This window comes from Mytilus galloprovincialis, chromosome 1 (genome assembly GCF_965363235.1).
Source record: "Mytilus galloprovincialis chromosome 1, xbMytGall1.hap1.1, whole genome shotgun sequence".
NCBI classification, from domain to species: Eukaryota; Metazoa; Mollusca; class Bivalvia; order Mytilida; family Mytilidae; genus Mytilus; species Mytilus galloprovincialis.
Window position 1 is genome coordinate 47,554,659 of NC_134838.1, and position 21,688 is coordinate 47,576,346.

General features: G+C 32.3%; 1 protein-coding gene across 1 annotated transcript; it reads right to left on the reverse strand.

The window, feature by feature from the left end:
- Positions 1-7,475: 7,475 nt before the first annotated feature.
- LOC143076262 (mitochondrial tRNA-specific 2-thiouridylase 1-like) lies at positions 7,476-21,673 on the reverse strand. Its single transcript, XM_076251999.1, has 8 exons — positions 21,507-21,673; positions 16,040-16,205; positions 12,520-12,704; positions 10,783-10,955; positions 9,505-9,558; positions 8,894-8,960; positions 8,329-8,429; positions 7,476-7,829 (listed from the first exon to the last, which is right to left on the reverse strand). Exons 1-8 carry the CDS (start codon positions 21,589-21,591, stop codon positions 7,485-7,487), a joined length of 1,176 nt encoding a protein of 391 aa, XP_076108114.1. The 5' UTR covers positions 21,592-21,673; the 3' UTR covers positions 7,476-7,484.
- Positions 21,674-21,688: the final 15 nt, after the last annotated feature.

Here is a 21,688-nt window from a genome sequence, read left to right on the forward strand (position 1 = left end):
TTTCTATAATTTGTCACTAAAACTGATGCCATATATGTCTTTATATATTCAGACCCTGTGCTTTATAAAAGGGACATATACTGATACTCTCCGATTACAGTTAACCGTGTTAATAATGTCTATCGAAACATAAATAACTCAACGGGAGTAAATAGTTTCTATCTTTTTATTTGTTTCTTATGTATAACGTTATCAGCAGTGCGTAGTCGTAAACTGACAGAACATAAAATATGTTTAAAAAAAACTTTGTTTTTTTATCACCAACCAAAACAAAAAATTAAATTACAAAAAAGGTGAATGCTTTTTATTCAAATGATTTTAAAATGGCATTTAGGCATTTAATATAAACAATCATTAAAGCGAACAGTATAATGAATATATTAAAACCGAAAATATTCATTAAAAATGTCTTTTATTCATAAAAGGGGAAACTAAATATATACTTTAACAACTAATCGTAAAATTTTATCAGATATTTAATAATCTTATAACAAAACCGATAGATTTTCCTAATAGATAAAATGAAAATAAAAAATTATAATAATCCGAAAAAATTATAATATTCTCAAATGATAAAAGTTTTTTAAAATATGAAATGTTTATTCACGCAAGCGAAAAAGTTACACTTGAATTCAGTTCAGTATGGTATCTGCCATCCGTTTATAATTTTTCTGTTACTTGACATTAACTTTTAGTCTTTTATGAAGAGGGCTAACATAGGCTTTCCAATTCAATTTATTCGAATAAAATACTGTTTAAACTAATTAAACTGACTCCCTGTCATCTGAAGGTTCCTTTTGGTCAGCTATTGATTCCTATGATTTCGTACATTAGGTGTGATTCATCAAATTCCGGTTCAACTTGCCTTTTAGATCACAACCTTCGCCTCGATATTTAAAACTATTTACCTTGTCATATGTTTCAGCCCATTCATCATACATTTGCTGATTCTCGCTGTGAGTACTGGGACAGCTCAAACACCAGGAATAATACTTCATGGCCTTTTCATATTGGTCTGACATGGCTACTCAAATCTTTTTTTTAACGCAAAGCAAATTGCATTAGAATTCTGAAATCATTTTTTTGATGAAGGTACTGATATTGTTTGTTTTCAGTCTTTGTTGAAATTATGGATTGTTATAATTGCTGGAAAAATGAAATATTTTACTGATAACGAAAACGGTATGATGCCGATAATCTGTTACTTCCCTTGAATAAAACGCCTCACACGAAAACTTAATAAAGGTAAATGGACAGTAAAAGAGCGATGTTCCAAACTTTTGTTTCTTTCGAAAAAAATTATTAGAATAAAAATCCTATACATATTTCAACATTTGTGTGGAGTGTTTGCTAGATCTAGCTTTGTCAAAATTATATTTAAAACATCTTTATTGTGACAATTAAACCTCTAGACAATGTGGAATAAATTATCACAAAGCAAAACACAAAGTAAAAAATCGAGTCTAATATTGGAATAAGTGACACAAGAAACAATACAAAATGTTAATGATCGACATACTTAAACAAAGGACTACTAGCAATTACCTAAATACCAGCCCGGCTTAGATGAACCTGCTTGATATCTTCATCATGTGAAAATTAGGAACACTCCCTCCCTTTAATGAATTTAGTGTCATGTCGGCATAAATTACGAATTCGAAGAAGAAAATCAATGTCTTGCCAAAACCTTGTTTTAGAGGAAATGTGTTTCCGATGCGAAGACCCTAACTATGAGTGAATCAATATTCATTTTAAAAAATAAATCTTTAATGACACTAACAATTAAGATTAAGAACGGTTCGATCCTGGTATCTATGATGAGTTTATTTATTATTAATTATTCGCCAAACGTCTTAAGCAGTAGGAGAATTGTCACATTATGAAACAGAATACTAATATGACAATGACAGCATTTCTTAATATAAAAATAACTTACCTGGTATGAATAGAGTGATTAAATGTGTCCGACGCAGTGGGCGAATCGAGACTAAATTGAAATGAAGATATTAAACAAGAGTTTTTAAAATACAAAACTCCATGATCATTGAACGTTTAATAATTCATGCATTATTGAAATACATTTACTGTATCAAATGAATAAACAAGACGACACCTGTGCGTGATAACTTCACATGAGCCTATTAAAGGTTCGCAAGATTTTTGTGTGGAAGTGAAATTCAATTCTAAGGAATCGAAATCAAACTTTAAAATCAAAGAGCTGACTGCTCTGAGGTGGGAGAAGATGCATGAAAGGTAGCTTGATTTCAACAAAAGCAGCCCCATCAACCCAGTCTGCTCTGTCCCATTATTGCTTTCGACATTTTTTCCTTCTTCCAAAAATAATAATCTTTTATAATACTCATAAGTCAACCAAATTTCACTATACTAAAGATAAAATCTGCAAAAACTGTTGATTCAAATTAAATTTTCTATAACTAAATTCCTTGCATTCGTCTCAGCATGGTCAACATATGTTGAACAATAATGTGTCCAAAGTACACGGATGCCCCACTTGCACTATCCTTTTCCATGTTCCATGGACTGTAAAAATTGGGTAATAATCTAATTTGGCATTAAAATTAGAAAGATTATACTATAGGGAACATATGTACTAAGTTTCAAGTTGATTGGACCTCAATTTCATCAAAAACTACCTTGACCAAAAACTTTAACCTGAAACTCCCACTTTCATTTTCTGTGTTTAGTGAACCGTGAAATTGGGGTCACAAGTCTAATTTGGCTTTAAAATTAGAAAGATCATAAGCAACAAGTGTACTAAGTTTCAAGTTGATTGGACTTCAGCTTCATCAAAAACTACCTTGACCAAAAACTTTAACCTGAACAGACGCACAGACGAACGGACGGACGCACGAACGGAGCCACAGACCAGAAAACATAATGCCCCTCTACTATCGTAGGTGGGGCATAAAAATTCTAAATATACCCAATGCAGATATGCGTCAGCCCAGGGATTGGGTTTTGAGCACATTTCTAACCCGTTTATTTTCTGTAAGTGCTCGTCAAAAATCATAATTATTTTTCAGCTAACATTTTTTACACAAAAGTACGAGTACAAAATGGGGGTTAAACTGAACATTATTCATGCCTTATAACAGGAACACAGCAATTATCGATAATATTTAATATTTTTACAAGTTTTAAAAAAACAAATACATGAATATTTACTGTAACTTGATATCTAAAGAAGTTTTGTAGCGTAATTCCGAATTCATTCCGTAGTTTTACAATATATATGATTTTTCTGCCCCACCTACGATAGTAGAGGGGCATTACGTTTTCTGATCTGTGCGTCTGTTCGTCTGTCCCGCTTCATGTTATTTTATTTTTTTTTTTTTGTCAAGGTAGTTTTGATGAAGTTGAAGTCCAATCAACTTGAAAGTTAGTACACCTGTTCCCTATGATATGATCCTTCTAATTTTAATGCTAAATTATAGTTTTTATTCCAATTACACGGTCCACTGAACATAGAAAATGATAGTGCGAGTGGGCCATCCATGTACTAAGGGACACATTATTGTCTATTTCTAAGACAAGTGCCTGTGTGGTAAGTGCATAAAAAATACTAAATAATTGTTCGTATTTGTTTAAAGAGGAACTAATGAGTACCTCCAAACATTGGTACACTGTGTTGAAGCTTTCAAGGGGTTTAAATATTTCAAAACTATCCAGTTTTTATAGCTAGAATCATAATTGAAACGTATGATAAATGAGCCATATCATATGTTTTAAAAAATCTCCTTAAAGATACTATAGGATATAGTAATTACACAAGTGCAAAGAAAGTTAAGATTGGCATGTGTATTGGTGTGTTTGCACACAGGATGGTGATATGCGTCTAGTGTGGTGTGGTCATAGACTTAACATCCACCATCAGCTAGTCCACTTTGTGGACGAAAAGAGAGCCGAGTGCGTCAGCCTCTCCTGCTGGTACAAAGCCTCTACACCATCAAGGCTCTTACAATGCCTCCTCGCAGTAATACATGGATACTGGGGTCTAGTATCTCAGGCTAATTTGCAAGGGATCTCAGAGCAGCAAGGGCCTTAGAGATGCAGAGTGCAGGCCCACCGGCGAGTGGACACACCCTGGCTCTCATCAACCTTGCCCCAGCTATGGGTTAAATGCCCCACTGCCTTGTGGGTAACTTGAGAATAGTCAAAGGCTATGGAAGTTAATCCAAACAGAAAATCCGGGTAGATGGAACTCGTTAGCAACAGCAATCGTCTACGGGATGGAAAACCCCTACAGAACCCGACCCTTCACGTAGAAGGTTTAGCTTAGGGCCAACAACCCCTAACTTGTAAAAAATATTACGTTACAGAAACGACTACAGAAGAGTCGCCCTATGTCCCCTTTGGGACGAAGTGGATTAAGTCAAGTATTTAGGGCTGATTATGATCCTTAAATGTCTTTATTTGTCTAACAATTGTCAGAAATTGCACAGCTAATAGTTTTTAATGTATACAGGGAATAGCGAATAAATCCTTTTTGCTATCAATGTTTCTTTGCTTTAGAGGAACATATATCCAATGGTGGTGCTAAACAGTGATGAAAATAAGTATATACAAATATCATTATATGGGTTTAATAATTTTTAGGGATCATCCATTTTTTGTATTAATGATTTATTTTGCTGTTAATAGGTTATAAATATTGATAATTGCTATTTAGTTAATTTGCAAAAACACACATATTATATTAATTAACTACACTGTTATTGGACTTAATATGATGAAAACTGCCTATGCAATATAATGTGTAAACTAGGCCAATACAGAATAACTCGGCCAATACAGATTTTTTTCTGTATTGGCCGTGTTATTCTATATTGGCCGAGTTGACACAAGTGCAGGAATTCGGAACGTCTCTAGATTTTACATCGAAAGTCACGATAAACACAAACTGAAAGTAAACAGTTGTTTTGAAGACGCAGTTGTCATTTAGTGATCTTAAACATGCTGAAAATGTCAGAATGGCATACATTTCAGGCTAAAGACGGTTACATTCATTTAAAAGGTATTTTGAAAGCAGACGATAGAACTATTTCAGGTTTGGGGAACGAGTAGATTATCACAAAAGTTCATTTCTTGACGACCTCATAATTTCACGATTGTACACATCGATTTTAAATTAGTTTCTGCATAACACATGCAATGGCAGTACCTTTCCAATTACTATTTATGTGTTGCGTCTAAATTTAAGTTGTAACACTTTATAGTGACTGAAAAGGGTAGAAAAATTCATCAGATGAGAAAATGCTGAAGACACCTGGAAACAGCACCAGATCATTACGTATTGCATCTAATACAAAGAAACAAACTGAGATTTGGATAGTTGCACTTCAAGGTAAAAATATTTATCTCTTGAAATGATATTAAAAAAATATTGTAACACTGTAGTTAATTAATAAAGATATTATTACGTGTATTTCTGTATTGGCCTTGTTATTGGTCCTCGGCCAGCTGTATTGGCCTTCGGCTTCGCCTCAGGCCAATACAGCAAGCCTCGGACCAATAACAAGGCCAATACAGAAATACTTACGTAATAATATCATATTAATAATTTTATGCATAAGCGTCGTTTGCAGAGTTGAAAGGCAAAACATGAAAACTAGCCAAAAGTGGTATTAAAGAGTTGTCTGATAAACTGGATACAGAATGTAGTGATATTCTGAGCATTTTAAAAAAATATCATTTTTCAGAAAATAATATTTAAATTGAATAAACAAAATGCAGGAAAGTATAGTATTAGTAATATATAAAGCCTGTCTATAAACAGTAAATGAATACACTGTTTGTATTAGTTTCTCAATCTTTTTACGTTATTTTATTTAACCTTGTAAGAACTGAAAATAAAAATGTTGCCCAAGACATAAAGATTCTGCCCACAAAAACTACAAGAAATAATGGTGTACAATTGAAAAAAGCCTGTCTAGCAACAGTTTTTTCATCAACAAATTCTTAAACTTTTCAAGCTTGTTAAAGAATATTCCAGATTTTGTATTATTATTTCTTATCAGACTATCCCTTCATCTTACTTTCATTAGTGGTGCCAAACGGAATTAATCAATAAAAATAATGGCACAACTAACTGAGCACCTTTGTCATGGTTTAAATCACTTGCCAATAATACATGATCACAGTGGTGTAGCAGCTAAATTTGTAAATTTGTAATTTTTGTGAAAATTTAAATGAGACTTAATAACTTCCAACCAACATAAAGAACATGTAAGATAATTTCTAAATAAGGTTAAAATACAATTTCTGCCCCACATATTGATTATTGAACTTGTTACCTGTAACTTTTTTTGTTTGCTGCAGCACACTGTAGGTGCTTTTGTTAATTTTCCATACACTCTATGTGCTCTTATTATAAATGTGTGCGCACTTTAGATGCCCTTTTTCAATTAAGTTACCATGCCCTTTTTGTGTTATAGGGAAAACACTTAGTGATGTAGCCATAAATAAATGATAACAGCAGTATGATCAAACATGCATACATGTATATGATCACAGTGGTATTCCAATACACACACAGTCAAAGCTGTGTAATTATACACACATGCATGTGGTGTTATCATACATGTATGATCACAATAGTGTTACCATACATACATGGTCACAGAAGATTATGTGGCCAAATGAAAGCCTTTTATATACGAATAAAACTAATGAATGCACTGGAGTAACACATGATCTAAACCTTTTCATTTTCAAGAATTCTAAATAAACTCTTACTCTAAATAATTTTCTGTTTTGAGTCATTTAGATAATACTTCGAACATGTTGAATATGTCAATGTTTTGCCAGAGGAGCAATAGCTATGATGGAGATGAACATCAAGTAAATTTCAGAGAGCAAGTTGTACTTCCAATGAGATGAGTTCTTAGTTTCTTATTGGTTTTATTATTTTGGAACTACTCTGAATTATCAAGTGTGACAAGTTACTAAAAATAAATTTAAATGAAATGAAGTGTATGAGTCTTATGAGTCTTATTGAGTGGTTGTCATTGATTTTTTTTGTAATGTTTGTTTCTTGTTCATAGTTGTGTCATATGTCAGGCTGTTTTTTTTTTTTAAATATTTTTCTATTTTGTTATTTGAGGCCTTTGAAAGCTTACTTTATGGTTGTTTTGTTTTTTTTATTTTGAATTCCCTTCTATGACCTCTTATAACCATTTACCACAACATATTGACCCTGATGAATAGTTGTCTAAATGGCAAGCATATCCCAATTCCTACATTTACATTGACATTGCTAGTGAAAACATATTCATATAATTAGTATATATTTGTTTAGGGGCCAGCTGAAGGACGCCTCCGGGTGCGGGAATTTCTAGTTGCATTGAAGACCTGTTGGTGACCTTCTGCTGTTGTCTGCTCTATGGTCGGGTTGTTGTCTCTTTGGCACATTCCCCATTTCCATTCTTAATTTTATATAAATAAAACATAACAAATTATATATATCATGAAAATCCTTTAGCAATTTTAACTCTATCTTTGTAATTTAAAACATATAATGAAGGACCAGTACGTAGTATCCGTGCACTTCCTAAACACTCATTGTCTTTATAAAACACTGCATACTGCCCAGCTGCAATAGATCTCATTGGCTGAGCAAGGGATACTATTAAACTGTTCCCACCACTCAATGTTAATGTACATGGACTAATTGGATGGACATGTTGATATCTAAAACCAACATCACACATCTGGTTTTGAATAAGATCACGAGGAGGTCTATGAATCCAATGAACTGGTTCAGTAAATAAAGTCTCAAAAAATAATGCTGGATGATCTGTTCCTTTTGCCTGAAAAGAGAAGGATTTTTTTATTTCATGTTTCCTTATATACATGTACTGATCAATATATGTTAATGTAGAAGAAATGAGTCATTACCAAATGTTTGGTATTATTAAAGAAATTAATTCATGGGCGCAGTCACTTTTAATAGAAGTCGGAGTCAAGAAAGATCATAATTCATAAGCGGCGTCAACAATACCTAAACATTTGGCAGCCATTCTCCCTTCACAAGACATTGCTAATTTTTTTATTTCTTTTTTCTCAATCCAATTTAAAGTAGCCAAATTGGTTGTTGAACAAGAATATAGGAAATAATATTAAAACTACATCAAGTTTGATTTTTATTGTTCCAGTGACTTCAGTTAGATTTTTAGTAGTAAACGTTATCTAACTTTAGTCAAAAAGTTGATTTAAAGACAAACACCCTCCACTGTTAATGTCCATGTTTCAGAAAATAGATAGGAATTATGACTGATAACTAGGACAATATTTGTTAAAATATCTTACCACATAAACAGTCTTTGAAGTTATATCAAAAGAGGAGACAAAATATGCTTTATCAAGTCCAGATAGATGTGTTCTTTGTCCTATTGTCCAATAATGTGCTCCTGGAAATATAAAGTTAAAAAAGATACATGTAACTGTGCAACTGCTCAGTATGTCCGGCAAAGGTTGTAGTTCCATACAACATTTTAATGTTTTTGTTTAGTCAACTGCTTGAGGAAAACTCTCACAGCCAGACAGAGGAAATTACACCCATTAAATTAAATAAAAACACAAAAAACTATCATATTCCATATGTTCTTTGAAATGATATTGTTAGATTCAACCCAACTTAATGACACCAAAAAACTTAATGACACCAAAATAATAAAAAACAGTGCCAAACAACCTCTTGAGGCACTGGTTGGCAACAGTGTTTCCTCCCATGTTTTTGTTGTTTAGTTTTCAATTAAATAATCACACATGAGTCTAACCGTTTTTTGATTATTCTTAGCCTCAGATATATAAAAGTAGAAGTTTTTGCAAAATAATGAATAACTACATTTTATAACAGAAGCTAAATACCAACCTTTATGGGTGCCAACAATTTCACCAGTTTCAACATCTACAAAATTTCCTGGCTTTTGTTCTATATACTGTAAAATAAGGCAATAATTTGTTCTTTCAAATATATATTACAATTTTCAACATAAATGAATAAAATCAACGATTGGATCTGATTTTCAAGAAGAATAGTTTATGCATTTTCTTTGAAAGTTCTAGTCCAAATAACAAGGACATCTTGGAAGATAATCTAAATTTTTGATTTTACGTTTTTCTGTGACAATCTAAACAGTTTACAAAGTGCAAAATAAAGATCAGAATGACATGGCTATGATGATACTTAACATTAAGTTATATGATTGTAGGTCATTTGATATCTGAATTGTGAACTTTGACATACAAACTTAATATGAGTCAATGAAGCATGAAATATAGGTCAATAGTGACCTAATTTTTTAATTGGAAGTTGCTAAATCCCCCTACTCTGTACTTTAAAGAATAAAAGGCATATCATCAGTCACAGAATTACAAATGCATAACAATATACAAGGAGATGTGGTAGTATTTCCAACTCATATACAATGAAATTAAGCAATCAGACACAGTCACCAGCTTGAAGGAACCTTTTAAGCTTACCTGTTCTACAAAAGACTGAAAATTTCTCTTGCCTATGAAACATATACCCATACTCTGTAATGAAAAGCAGTAAATGTTTAGTATTGTCTTTAAAAAGGAAATTAATAAACATTCTTATTTGTGTTACCTTCATTCATAATTGTATAAACTGAACAAGAAGCTCATGAAGAGAACAACATATTGAAAGTTGAGTTTAGTGTTCTAGCAACTTGCAATAAGTAAAAGTCAGGTACTATGTTTGATCATACTAATTGGTTATCAGTATTCTTAGTATTGCCCATCACTAAGCAGTTGTAGGTACCTATTGATTTTCTAAGTACTTTATATAATTTTTGAAAATTGCTTTAAAAAAGAGGGACGAAAGATACCAAAGGGACAGTAAAACTCATAAATCTAAAACAAACTGACAACGCCATGGCTAAAAATGAAAAAGACAAACAAACAACAGCACACATGACACAACATAGAAAACTAAAGAATAAACAACATGCACCCCACCAAAAAACTAGGGGTGATCTCAGGTGCTCTGGAAGGGTAAGCAGATCCTGCTCCACATGTGGTACCCGTTGTGTTCCTTATGTGATAACAAATCCGGTAAATAGTCTTATTCCGTAGGTCACATTCATGAAAGGGAAGGGGATTGTAGTTACGACGCAAGGAACATATCCGATATCATTTGTGAAACGGTTATTCCATAACGGTCAACCAACTCGTGATGGCGTCCTTAAAATTGCTTTAACTTATATAACCTTGCTATTCCATCTATATTATAAATTCAATCATATTTCATATGTATTTTTATATTGTTTTCATAATTTGTACTTTTACTTTCCCTATTATAAGGTATGTAGTTACAAAAATATCAAACAAAAGACAAATCTTATAAGACTTTTCTTATGAATTTGGACAAATAGCAATAGATAAACCACAAATTTAATTAAATGTTCCAGAAGTACAAAGTTACAATAGGTTTATATGCAAATTTTGCCAAAATCTTAAAATCAAAATATTTACAGTAAATTACTAGACTACAATTCTCCATCAATCAGTGAAAATAAATGAATCAACAGTTATTATATATAAATGAATTAATGAGTCTTTATGATCAAGATTTTACTAGAAGTAGCAAAAAACATTTAATATAACCAGTCCTTCATGAAAATGGTGTCAAGTTAAAACACTTTAATTTCTCTACTGTAAATCTAACATAATTTGTAATTTTCTTACATAAGATCATTTTATTTCATAGGCCATAGCCACTTGTTTTTCATTACTTACTTCTTTCTTCTTGGCAATTCTATCCAATCCAATTGACTCTGCGATCTTTTTTACGTCTTTTTTAAGTATATCACCAAGTGGAAAAACAGATTTCTGTAAAGCTCTTTGTGGTATCTGAGAGAGGAAAAGTGTTTGGTCTTTCCACTGGTCTAATGGTAACATTAATTTTATACCTAGTTGTAAGAGAGAGAAAAAAAGAGTTCTATTAAATTTACAAATCTTTGATTTACTAGAAAAAAAATTGCATACATTTTTGGTGTTCGAACTTAAAACCACAAATTCGAAAAAAACAACATTGAATAAGTGTTAAAAAAAGTCTTGCTACTGTTCAGTTAAGTTGGACTTTTATCTTTAGCTATTGAGTAAAGTGTAAATTAAAGGATTAGTGGGGTATACACTTAACACATTGCAACCTGCAAATTTATTTACCATGAGAGAGGTCGGGGGGCGGGGGGCAGGACCTATTTCGGGACGTTGAAAACTGGTGTTTTTAAGCTCGGATTTGATGATTGATCCTCTTAGGATCTGGGAATTCTTGTTTTGAATTTCGGGATTTAAATTTTTTTTAATTCTGGACCTCAGGATTTCATGTTTTTAAGACAGGGATTTCAGGATCAGGACCGACAGGACTTCAATCTTATTCATGAAACCAGGTCAATATGTTTTAAGCTTCTTTTTGCTTCTCATCCAATATTTTTTATATACTGACTTACTGGGGTTAAACGAGGATTCTCATATGTATTATTAAAGATATGTACTGAGAATGTGTCTGTATTTGCTATAACCAACCTTGGTTTCTGTTATTTTACAATAAGAATATCATTTTCTTTTTTTTTTGTTTTGGGGGGGGGGGGGGGTTCTGTTGGTCAATGAGATAAACCAAAACACTAACAACCTTGTTTTCAAACTTCCAGTAGGTAACATACTTTCTATAATATGGGACAACATCCCTAATGCACCTCGAAATGAGGAACTCAAAAGTCATGTGTAAGGAAAAAATCTCTGTGTAGTGATATTGGACATGTTTCTATTTTTTACAAATGACTGACCTTAACCATTTGTGGTGATTAGGAAAGTAGAGGAACATAGAAAAAATGTGTAAAAACTATGGAGCTATTAAATGTGTTCAAAGTATTAAATTTTCAAAGAACTTATTGTGTTAAAAAGGGGATATTTTCCACAAGGAGCCGCATCACGAAAGGATGTTCGGGGTATGCTAATTTACGGAAAAAGCAATCTCACTTTATACCCTGAAAATTTAACCACATATGTGAAAATGTCACAGCTTCGAAACGAGCTATCATACATATCAAAGTTTACGATATGGACTGAGCAACAGGAAACACTGTTACCATTACCGCCTATGTAAAAACAATTAAAGATATTGACCCAAATTGTATCAATAAACCAATTTTTTGAGACGTTTCGGCCATTGGCCTTCTTCAGTTTTTTATTTTTCCTCACAACTATACATGGCTGACATTACATTTGTATTTCATTTTTTAATCATTGAAATAAAGAACTGAAGAAGGACAATGGCCGAAACGTCTCAAAAATTCGGTTTATTGATACAATTATAAAATATTTACAATCAAAAAGGAATTGAATATGTTTATCAAAAATATCTCTTATACAAATGTTATATATCTTTGTCATGTTTGTTAGATAAATCAATATGGAAAGGATAAAATATTACAAAATGCTTTTAACCACTTCAATTTGACTATAAAAATATACCTTCACTTGTATCAGGTTGTTCTAAGTTTTCAAACACACTTGTTTTGACATAATGTCCTGTTGCTATGGCATCAGCTCCAATGTTATCTATAGCATGGTCAAAGAAGTGTTTAAACTTTATGTGCTGGTTGCAGAGTACATCTGGATTGGGTGTGTAACCATTCTCATAACCTTTTATCAAAGTACTGAAAAAACAAGAACAAGATAAATTACATGTAAATGGTATAACTGAAATCTACCAGATATTTTGAGAAATGATCAGATTTCATGTATGGACACTTGTATAGTTTCATAGACAATAACTGTTTAGTGTCTTTAAATATCAGCTGTATTTGTACGAGGCTTGGAAACAAGGTGTATGCGAGCTTTTAGCGAGCTACTACACCTGTTTCGAGCCAAGTACAAATACAGCTGATATTTAAAGACACTAAACAGTTATTGTCTTTATCCTGCAATTAATTTGCTATATTGTTTGTGTTTTGAAAGACACAAAAACTAACATATTTAGTATTTATTTTTTCGATTTTTAATCCCTTGAAGCCCGCGTAGTAATATCAAAATCACACATTACGCTGAAGATGGATTCGCAAAAAAAGAATCTCGAATGGTCAACAATAACACATCGCCCAAGGTGAATAATTATCTAAAACATAACAACTAATTTCAACAGTAAAAACAAATAAAAAAACATTGTGAAATTTGAAACAGAAGTGTACGAGTTGTCCTACGCTTCAGACTTGAAATTCACTAAACATGCATGCTGAAATTGACATGGTTGATTTTGTAACACAATCATACACATTCAAGTTTTGAAATCAACAATTGTCATCGTCATTGGAATGCAACTGGAATACACATTCTGAGGTCACACAGGTTCAAACAACACTCAGTCCGGCAGTGGGCGGAGCTTTAAAGCGACATCTGTATAGTATGCAGATACAGCATAGCAATATCTGTAGGGCTGTATCTGTATAGTAGAACACCCAATTGCAGGATAAATCTAAATAATCATAATCATAGTCATAAAAAAAATCCAACATTTTTTGCATAACAACTGACATTGTCAAATCCATTTAAGCATAATGTATAAAAAAAGAAAATTTAGCATGATTGCACATGAGATAACTCCCCACAAGGGACCAAATGACTCAGACATTAAACAACTAACTATATGATGTGTCTATTTTCTATTACCATGAACACTGATTTCAATAACAACAGATTTTTTTTTTAATTTACAAGAAAATGTATAGTTATCATAAACTGTTTTTACATTTTATTGAACTCAGAACTCTGTAAAGTTTAGAGAGTTTAAATTTATTTATTCTATTACTGCCTTTGGCATGCTTGGTAAAATATATTCATAAAATTGTAAAAGTGTTTTGTTGTTTTTTATGGACTTGTTTGTATTTTACTGTTTATCATTTTATTATCCATAATTTTCTATATTTAATGTTGTGTACATTCTATTATTTTGTGTAGGTTATTACTTGTACAAAATCTTTGTACAAGTATAATTGTACAAGGAATTACCTGTACAATCTTCTTATTTGGCCAGATAAATTGATATATATATATATATATATAGGAAAGGTAACACACAGCCACTGAAAGCTTTATTATAGTGAAGCCCAGGTGGTCGTGTGGTCTAGCGGGACGGCTACAGTGCAAGTGATTTAGTGTCACGATATCTCAGTAGAATGGGTTCAAATCCCGGCGAGGGAAGAACAAAAATTTGCAAGAGCAAATTTACAGATATAACATTGTTGGGTTGATGTTTAGACGAGTTATATATAGTCATATCATCGTGGCCACAAGTTTATTTTTTTCTGTTTAGTATTAAATTTATATTAAGATCCATTTTGTTACATCTTGTGATAAATTTTTTTTTGGCAATCGCCAATGGCAGTCAGCAGGGTTAAAGAACATCGGTTGTTCGACCTGTTAGTCAAATGCGTTTTGTTAATAAAATTGAGAAAGGAAATGGTGAATATGTCAAAGCGACAACCACCCGACCATAGAGCAAACAACAGCCGAAGGCAACCAATGGGTCTTCAATGTAGCGAGAATTCCCGCACCCGTAGGTGTCCTTCAGCTGGCCCCTAAAATATGCATAATAGTACAGTGATAATGGACGTCATACTAAACTCCGAATTATACACAAGAAACTAAAAATTAAAATCATACAAGACTAACAAAGGCCAGAGGCTCCTGACTTGGGACAGGCGCAAAATTGCGGCGGGGTTAAACATGTTTATGAGATCTCAACCCTCCCCCTATACCTCTAGCCAATGTAGAAAAGTAAAAGAATAACAATACGCACATTAAAATTCAGTTCAAGAGAAGTCCGAGTCTGATGTCAAAAGATGTAACAAAAGAAAATAAATAAAATGACAATAATACATAAATAACAACAGACTACTAGCAGTTAACTGACATGCCAGCTCCAGACCTTAATTAAACTGATTGAAAGATTATGTCTTCATCATATGAATATCAGGTACAAATATATACTTTTGCACTTTTTTGGTCTTTTGGAAAATGTTGTTTGTGCTGTTTTTAGACCCTTCTACAACGAAATTTGTTTTACATCCACACCTATAAAAATTGCCATTTTTATCCAATGCAATCGTAGGTTTGAACGTAGTTTTCAATTTAGACTCGTTTATATTTTTTCGTTTGGGCTTGTATTATATTTTCCCTCCGGTTTATATGATCCGTTCATCCTATATTGACTCTTAAAATTCAAGAGTCTATCTAAAAATGAGGGTACTTATTCTAAAAATGAGGGTACTTTTTATATGGCCTTCCAAATACCGTTTCGATCCCTAACATCACTGAAAAGACATTTATTGTTGAAATCCGGATCTGGTGTACTAAGAAAATATTGACACCGTATGTTTGTGGCATAACATCGTGGCCACAAGTTAATTTTTTTCTGTTTAGTATTAAATTTATATTAAGATCCATTTTGTTACATCTTGTGATCAATTTTATTTGGCAATCACTAATGGCAGTCAGCAGGGTTAAAGAACATTAGTTGTTCGACCTGTTAGTCAAATGCGTTTTGTTAAAATATACTTTTGCACTTTTTTGGTCTTTTGGAAAATGTTGTTTGTGCTGTTTTTAGACCCTTCTACAACGAAATTTGTTTTACATGCACACGTATGAAAATTGCGGTTTTTATCCAACGCAATCGTAGGTTTGAACGTAGTTTTCAATTTAGACTCGTTTATATATAAATGTTCTATGTTATATATTCTACTGAAAGTTAAAGAGAGCCTTGGTGTGCAAAGGAAAACAGGCATTCCATAATGACCAAAATATCAAAAATAGCTTTTAATATAAAATACACATGACTTTTTCATCAATTTGCACCAACCATGATGAATAATGAACTTCAAGCACAAAAGAATGTGAAATAAAAATTGCAAACAATTTGCACATCAAAAATAACTCTTTACCATCCCTTCTATCTTATTGTATGCTAATTCTAATTGACATTTTATCTCTCAAGTACCTAAAAACTTCATTCCAATATTCTTTAACAAAGTTAACATCCTGTAATGGTATCTGCAGACGGTCACAGACATATTGTGCATCTTCTCTATCAGCATCAGAGGAACACTTCCCCTTTTCATCGGCAATGTCCCAATTCTTCATAAATAACCCAATCACCTCATGTCCTGCAATTTAATAAAAGCATGTAAATAATAATTAAATTACTAAGAAAGAAAAAAAGAAATATCTGTTTAACTGAAATAATGTTATTCCCCATATACCTCCACACAAAAGAGTACATGGTACAATGCAATGGATTTTGTCTATCTGTACCTTCTCTTGTACATGTCCATCTTTTATGGTCTATCCAAATTTTTGGCTTCTTAATACTCTGTTTGTGTATTTAGAAATGAAGGCGATTAGGTGTCACGATATCTCAGTAGCATGGGTTCGAATCCTGGCGAGGGAAGAACAAAAATTTGTGAAAGCAAATTTAAAGATCTAACATTGTTGGGTTGATGCTTAGACGAGTTGTATAGAAATGAATTGATATATACATGTATACAGTATAATGTACTTTATTACTTGTTTATTACACATGTAATATGTTGAGTAACATTACTCAAACTGGGGACTCAGGTGATTTTCAGATATATGGCATACAGTCATTTTCTTTCATAAAATAACAACTTTTTTTTTTACGTAGTTCATTTTTGTATTATTTTTTTTGCAATATACATATTTTTTTATTTTCATATCATTCTCAAATCTCATCTACAAATAAAGATGTACAAAATAATAACTTTGTAATAACTCATAAATATATGGTTAACCATAACTCTTACAAATTATAGAATACTAGGTTGATAATACAGTATTTATATAATACATCTTCTTTGAGCTCTATTTCTTAAATATATTATCAATATTTTACCATTTTTCTTTTATTCTTCAAAACATTACGTTGACTTCTTCTTATACATTTAGATCATTATAATAAATTTGTCTCATCTTTCTCAGTTTTAGTATTATAAACTAGAGGCTCACTTGAGGCTCTCAAGAGCCTGTGTCGCTCACCTGTATTTACTGATGCTTTGGAAATCATGTTAAAAACTACAATAAAGTAGTAGCTTGCATCAAATATTTCGATACTGATAAAAACAATTAAGGTAATTTCTATGTCCGATGTGTATAGGTTTAGCCCATTTGTATAGGCTCTACCATGAACCTCCCTTTTTCATTGATAAACAAGCAAACTACTGGCAATGGGATTTTTCAGAGGGAGGAGTTTGATCAGCCAACATGAACGCCACGGTTGTTGTATCTAGGTCAAATATGTCAATTTCCAAATGCAACACATTACAGTCAATAATAAATGAATTGGTAACAACATGTGCATCATTTAAGAGTTTAGAAGTGTTTTAAATTAAGGAAATATATTAAATGCATGATAATTTGATTAAATTCATTATTCTGCAGTAGTCAATATACACATGTGCAAACAAATCTTATTTGATTTAGAGCATGGGTTTATTTACAAAGCGAAATAAGCACGTCATATTAGAATTTTAGCCATTTTGGCCATGTTGCAGGCAAGGTCATCAGACACATTTATTAAACAAGAAACTCTAGTGATGATTGTGGCCAAGTTTGGTTAAATTTGTCTCAGTAGTTTCAGAAAAAGAAATTTTTACAAAAGATAACAAAAATTTACGAAAAATTGTTAAAAATTGACTATTAAGGGCAATAACTCCTTACAGGTTGCACTTTGTAAATACAGCTGTTTCTGACAACACGCCTCTTTTGGGGAGAAATAGAATATTCATAGAAAATTAATTTTGTTTACATACTGGTTCCCAGTTATGCTCTCTGTGTTCCATATCGCAGAGACAGAACTGGGGAATGTTACCAGTAAATAAACACATGCATATTGTTTACATTGAAATCTGTGGTAACCTTTCATTCGAGGTAGGGGTAGTTAAGAAAATTAGTGTAAGTTTCAACTCTGAGAAGTTCGGGGCATATAAACGTTGAAAATATGCCGCACAGCCCTATATTTTGACCTTTGAAAAAAATTGTGGTGCAAATGAACTTTCAATTCTAGGATAAGATTTTTTTCAAAACTTCATAGTAAAAGTGGTACAGTTTTAGCTGTAAAAGGAGTTCCTATGGGAAATTGCATTGTCAATATTTACAGAAATGCAACCTATATAGGGTGAAAAAGGGGAACATTCAGAATTTAACCAAATTTGCTTTATTTCACAGATTTTAAAGAAATTAACTCAAATATGAAGTTTTATAAATATTTAATGAAGATTGATAGAATCCTGGGCCTTAGATATGATGACTCAGCATAAATTCACAGTTTACAGTATGCATAGTTTACTTAAAGTCCTGGATACAAAATTAATTCATAACATTTGCATATTTGTAAGTTAAATTGTTAAAAAGTGCTTATATTTACTCTTCGCAGTCATTGAAACTCATAGATCCTTCCTGAATATTATTTATGGAGTATTTGTGTCCTTTTGATAACCCAAAATTAAGCCGCAACACCTAATTCTTCTTTTTTGTCACCACGGCATAACAAATACAAGCTAGAAAAACAAAAATATCTCAAGAAAACTTACAATAGTGTGTTCTATCCTGAATATGTACTAAATATTTCAAATTGCTAGAAACAGCAGATTGATTTAGGAAATTTGAGGCCCAAGGGGCAAAAAACATAGAAAATTGCCTACCCCCTGGGTCATAAAACAAATAATTTAACTTGTAAATGCTATGATTTTCTGATTTTAAAGTTCTTGATATAGAAACAATAACTATGTTTGGAAGTTATGCAAAAATCAGATGTTAGCAGTCATCTCTACAACATTTTAAGTGAATTTATATCTCAGACTGGTATCTGCATACATACAACTATTGCAAATATGGCTTTGTTTGAACACTTCTAGTATATATAGTAGCTAAATTGTGTCAGATATATGGTTACAGATGATACTGTTGTGACAAGAATTCTAAATTGACCATTTGAGGCAGAAAATGTGTTCTTTAATTGACAAATAGGCATACAGTAAGATGTGGACTGGAGACAGAGGCTGGATTGGATACTTTATATAATCTTGAATGTTGTGATGATTGACTGCTAAACATTACATTTATAATATTCTGATATGCTTTCAATATGTTATCAAAACAGTTTTTAACAGGTTTTAGGCATTTTTTATCAGAAAATATGTAAATAGGGTAAGCTGGCAATAATTAAAGTCTTGTTTTCAAATTCTTTAAAAAAATGCAACAGGGGAGGGGGTATAAAATGTATAGTAAAGAAAAACTTAGAGTATACACAGTGATTTCTTTAAGACTATAATTCTGATAAATGAGTCATAATGTGAGAAAAACTGATTTTAGAGAGTTTTCTATTTGAATAAATGTCTGTATAGGTTGCACTTTGTAAATACAGCTGTTTCTGACAACACGCCTCTTTTGGGGAGAAATAGAATATTCATAGAAAATTAATTTTGTTTACATACTGGTTCCCAGTTATGCTCTCTGTGTTCCATATCGCAGAGACAGAACTGGGGAATGTTACCAGTAAATAAACACGTGCATATTGTTTACATTGAAATCTGTGGTAACCTTTCATTCGAGGTAGGGGTAGTTAAGAAAATTAGTGTAAGTTTCAACTCTGAGAAGTTCGGGGCATATAAACGTTGAAAATATGCCGCACAGCCCTATATTTTGACCTTTGAAAAAAATTGTGGTGCAAATGAACTTTCAATTCTAGGATAAGATTTTTTTCAAAACTTCATAGTAAAAGTGGTACAGTTTTAGCTGTAAAAGGAGTTCCTATGGGAAATTGCATTGTCAATATTTACAGAAATGCAACCTACAGGGTCGCCTGACAATTTTGGTCATGTTCAACTTATTTGGTAGATTTTACTTTGCAGAACATTATTGCTGTTTACAGTTTATCTTTATCTATAATAATATTCAAGATAATAACCAAAAACTGCAAAATTTCCTGAAAATCACCAATTTAGGGGCAGCAACCCAACTACTGCTTGTCGGATTTGTCTGATGAATATTTTCATACCGTCAGATTTGCTCTAAATGCTTTAGTTTCAGAGATATAAGCCAAAAACTGAACTCCCTCCCCCCCCCCCTGTTCTATTTTTAGCCATGTTGGTTGGCAGGCAGGGTCATTGGACACATTTTTAAAACTAGATACTCTTAAGTGATGATCATGGCCAAGTTTGGTTAAATTTGGCCCAGTAGTTTCAGAGGAGAAGATTTTTGTAAAATTTAACAGACAACGACAATGACGAGAATGAGGACGGACAATGCTTAAGTTGTTAGTAGTTTTTGGAGGTCATCTTAATAGTAAATTAGATGGCCTCTACACTTAAATAAACACTCAATTCCTATATATATATATATAATTATCTAGTGTAGTGCATTGTTATCTGTTTATTACTTATTATAACGTTTGGATATGTGTTTTAGCATTCTATAAATCAACTATTGTAATATAAAAAATCCAACCAAATCGTTTTCTTCATAAATATTCTGAGAGACTAAGGCTACATCTTGCACAGACGTCAACCCTAGATATAAAAGGTAAAAGGTGACGTCATAACTCCCGCGGTATTTTCAAAATCCTCCAATCCCGTGGCTGCATTGGAAATCCGCAAATTATAATGCCATTTGCGGTCAAATAGTTTCATTGAGGTCCAATACATTGTAGTTCAACACTTGTAATTTGAAAAAATGGTCAAAATATTGTGTATTTATTGTATATGGGGACGAAGTCCCCAATAACAGTAGAAAATTCAATATAAAAAAAAAAAAAAAAAAAAAAAATCGGGAAAATTTTCCCGATATTTTCATTGTACTAATGAACTCAAAATCGTTCAATTATTTTTGTCACGTTTTTGAATTTCCGGATCTGCGCAGAAATCTACAATGTACTTCCTTTTTCCGGTCTCGTTTGTATGAAACTTTGAGTAAAATATATTTTTTTCAGTCTAGTATAAAATAGGAAGGAACACAATTCCAATTTCATTTCTAATAATTCCTTGATATGAAAAAAAAAGTTACCTGATGATAGCGTTTCTTTGTCTACATTGCATATGACGTCATAACTTAAATAACGTCACAACTAAAATCCCTAACAACAGAACCAAAATCGGAAACGTTACAGTATATCCGGTTTTTTTTGTTTTTTTAACAAATATTTAAGTTACAAAAAAATAATTCATACAGACTTCGTCCACATTTACAGGTAATGCCTGCCTCATATTATAGAAAATGATAATTGAGGTATAATAATGGATAATACTCTCATGGGAAACCTGTTGGGAGAAGAAAAAGGACCGAGACGGCTTTAATGAAAATGGGGCGATTTGTTAGAATGTTGGGTCGAATTGGTCGGGGGCAAGTTGTCATAGATTCTTAACTGGGCAAGCCAAAATAAGATGACACACCTCTTTTTTTAAGCATATATGCTGCTACTGAACTATCAACCCCTCCTGACATTCCACACACAATTTTTTTTAACCCTGTTCTCATCTTTGGCTAATTTTTGGCACGTTTGGTGATTAACATGTGTTTAACCTCACAGTCACATGGAAGGTGATTGTTTGACGTTTGATCGAAAATGGTACGA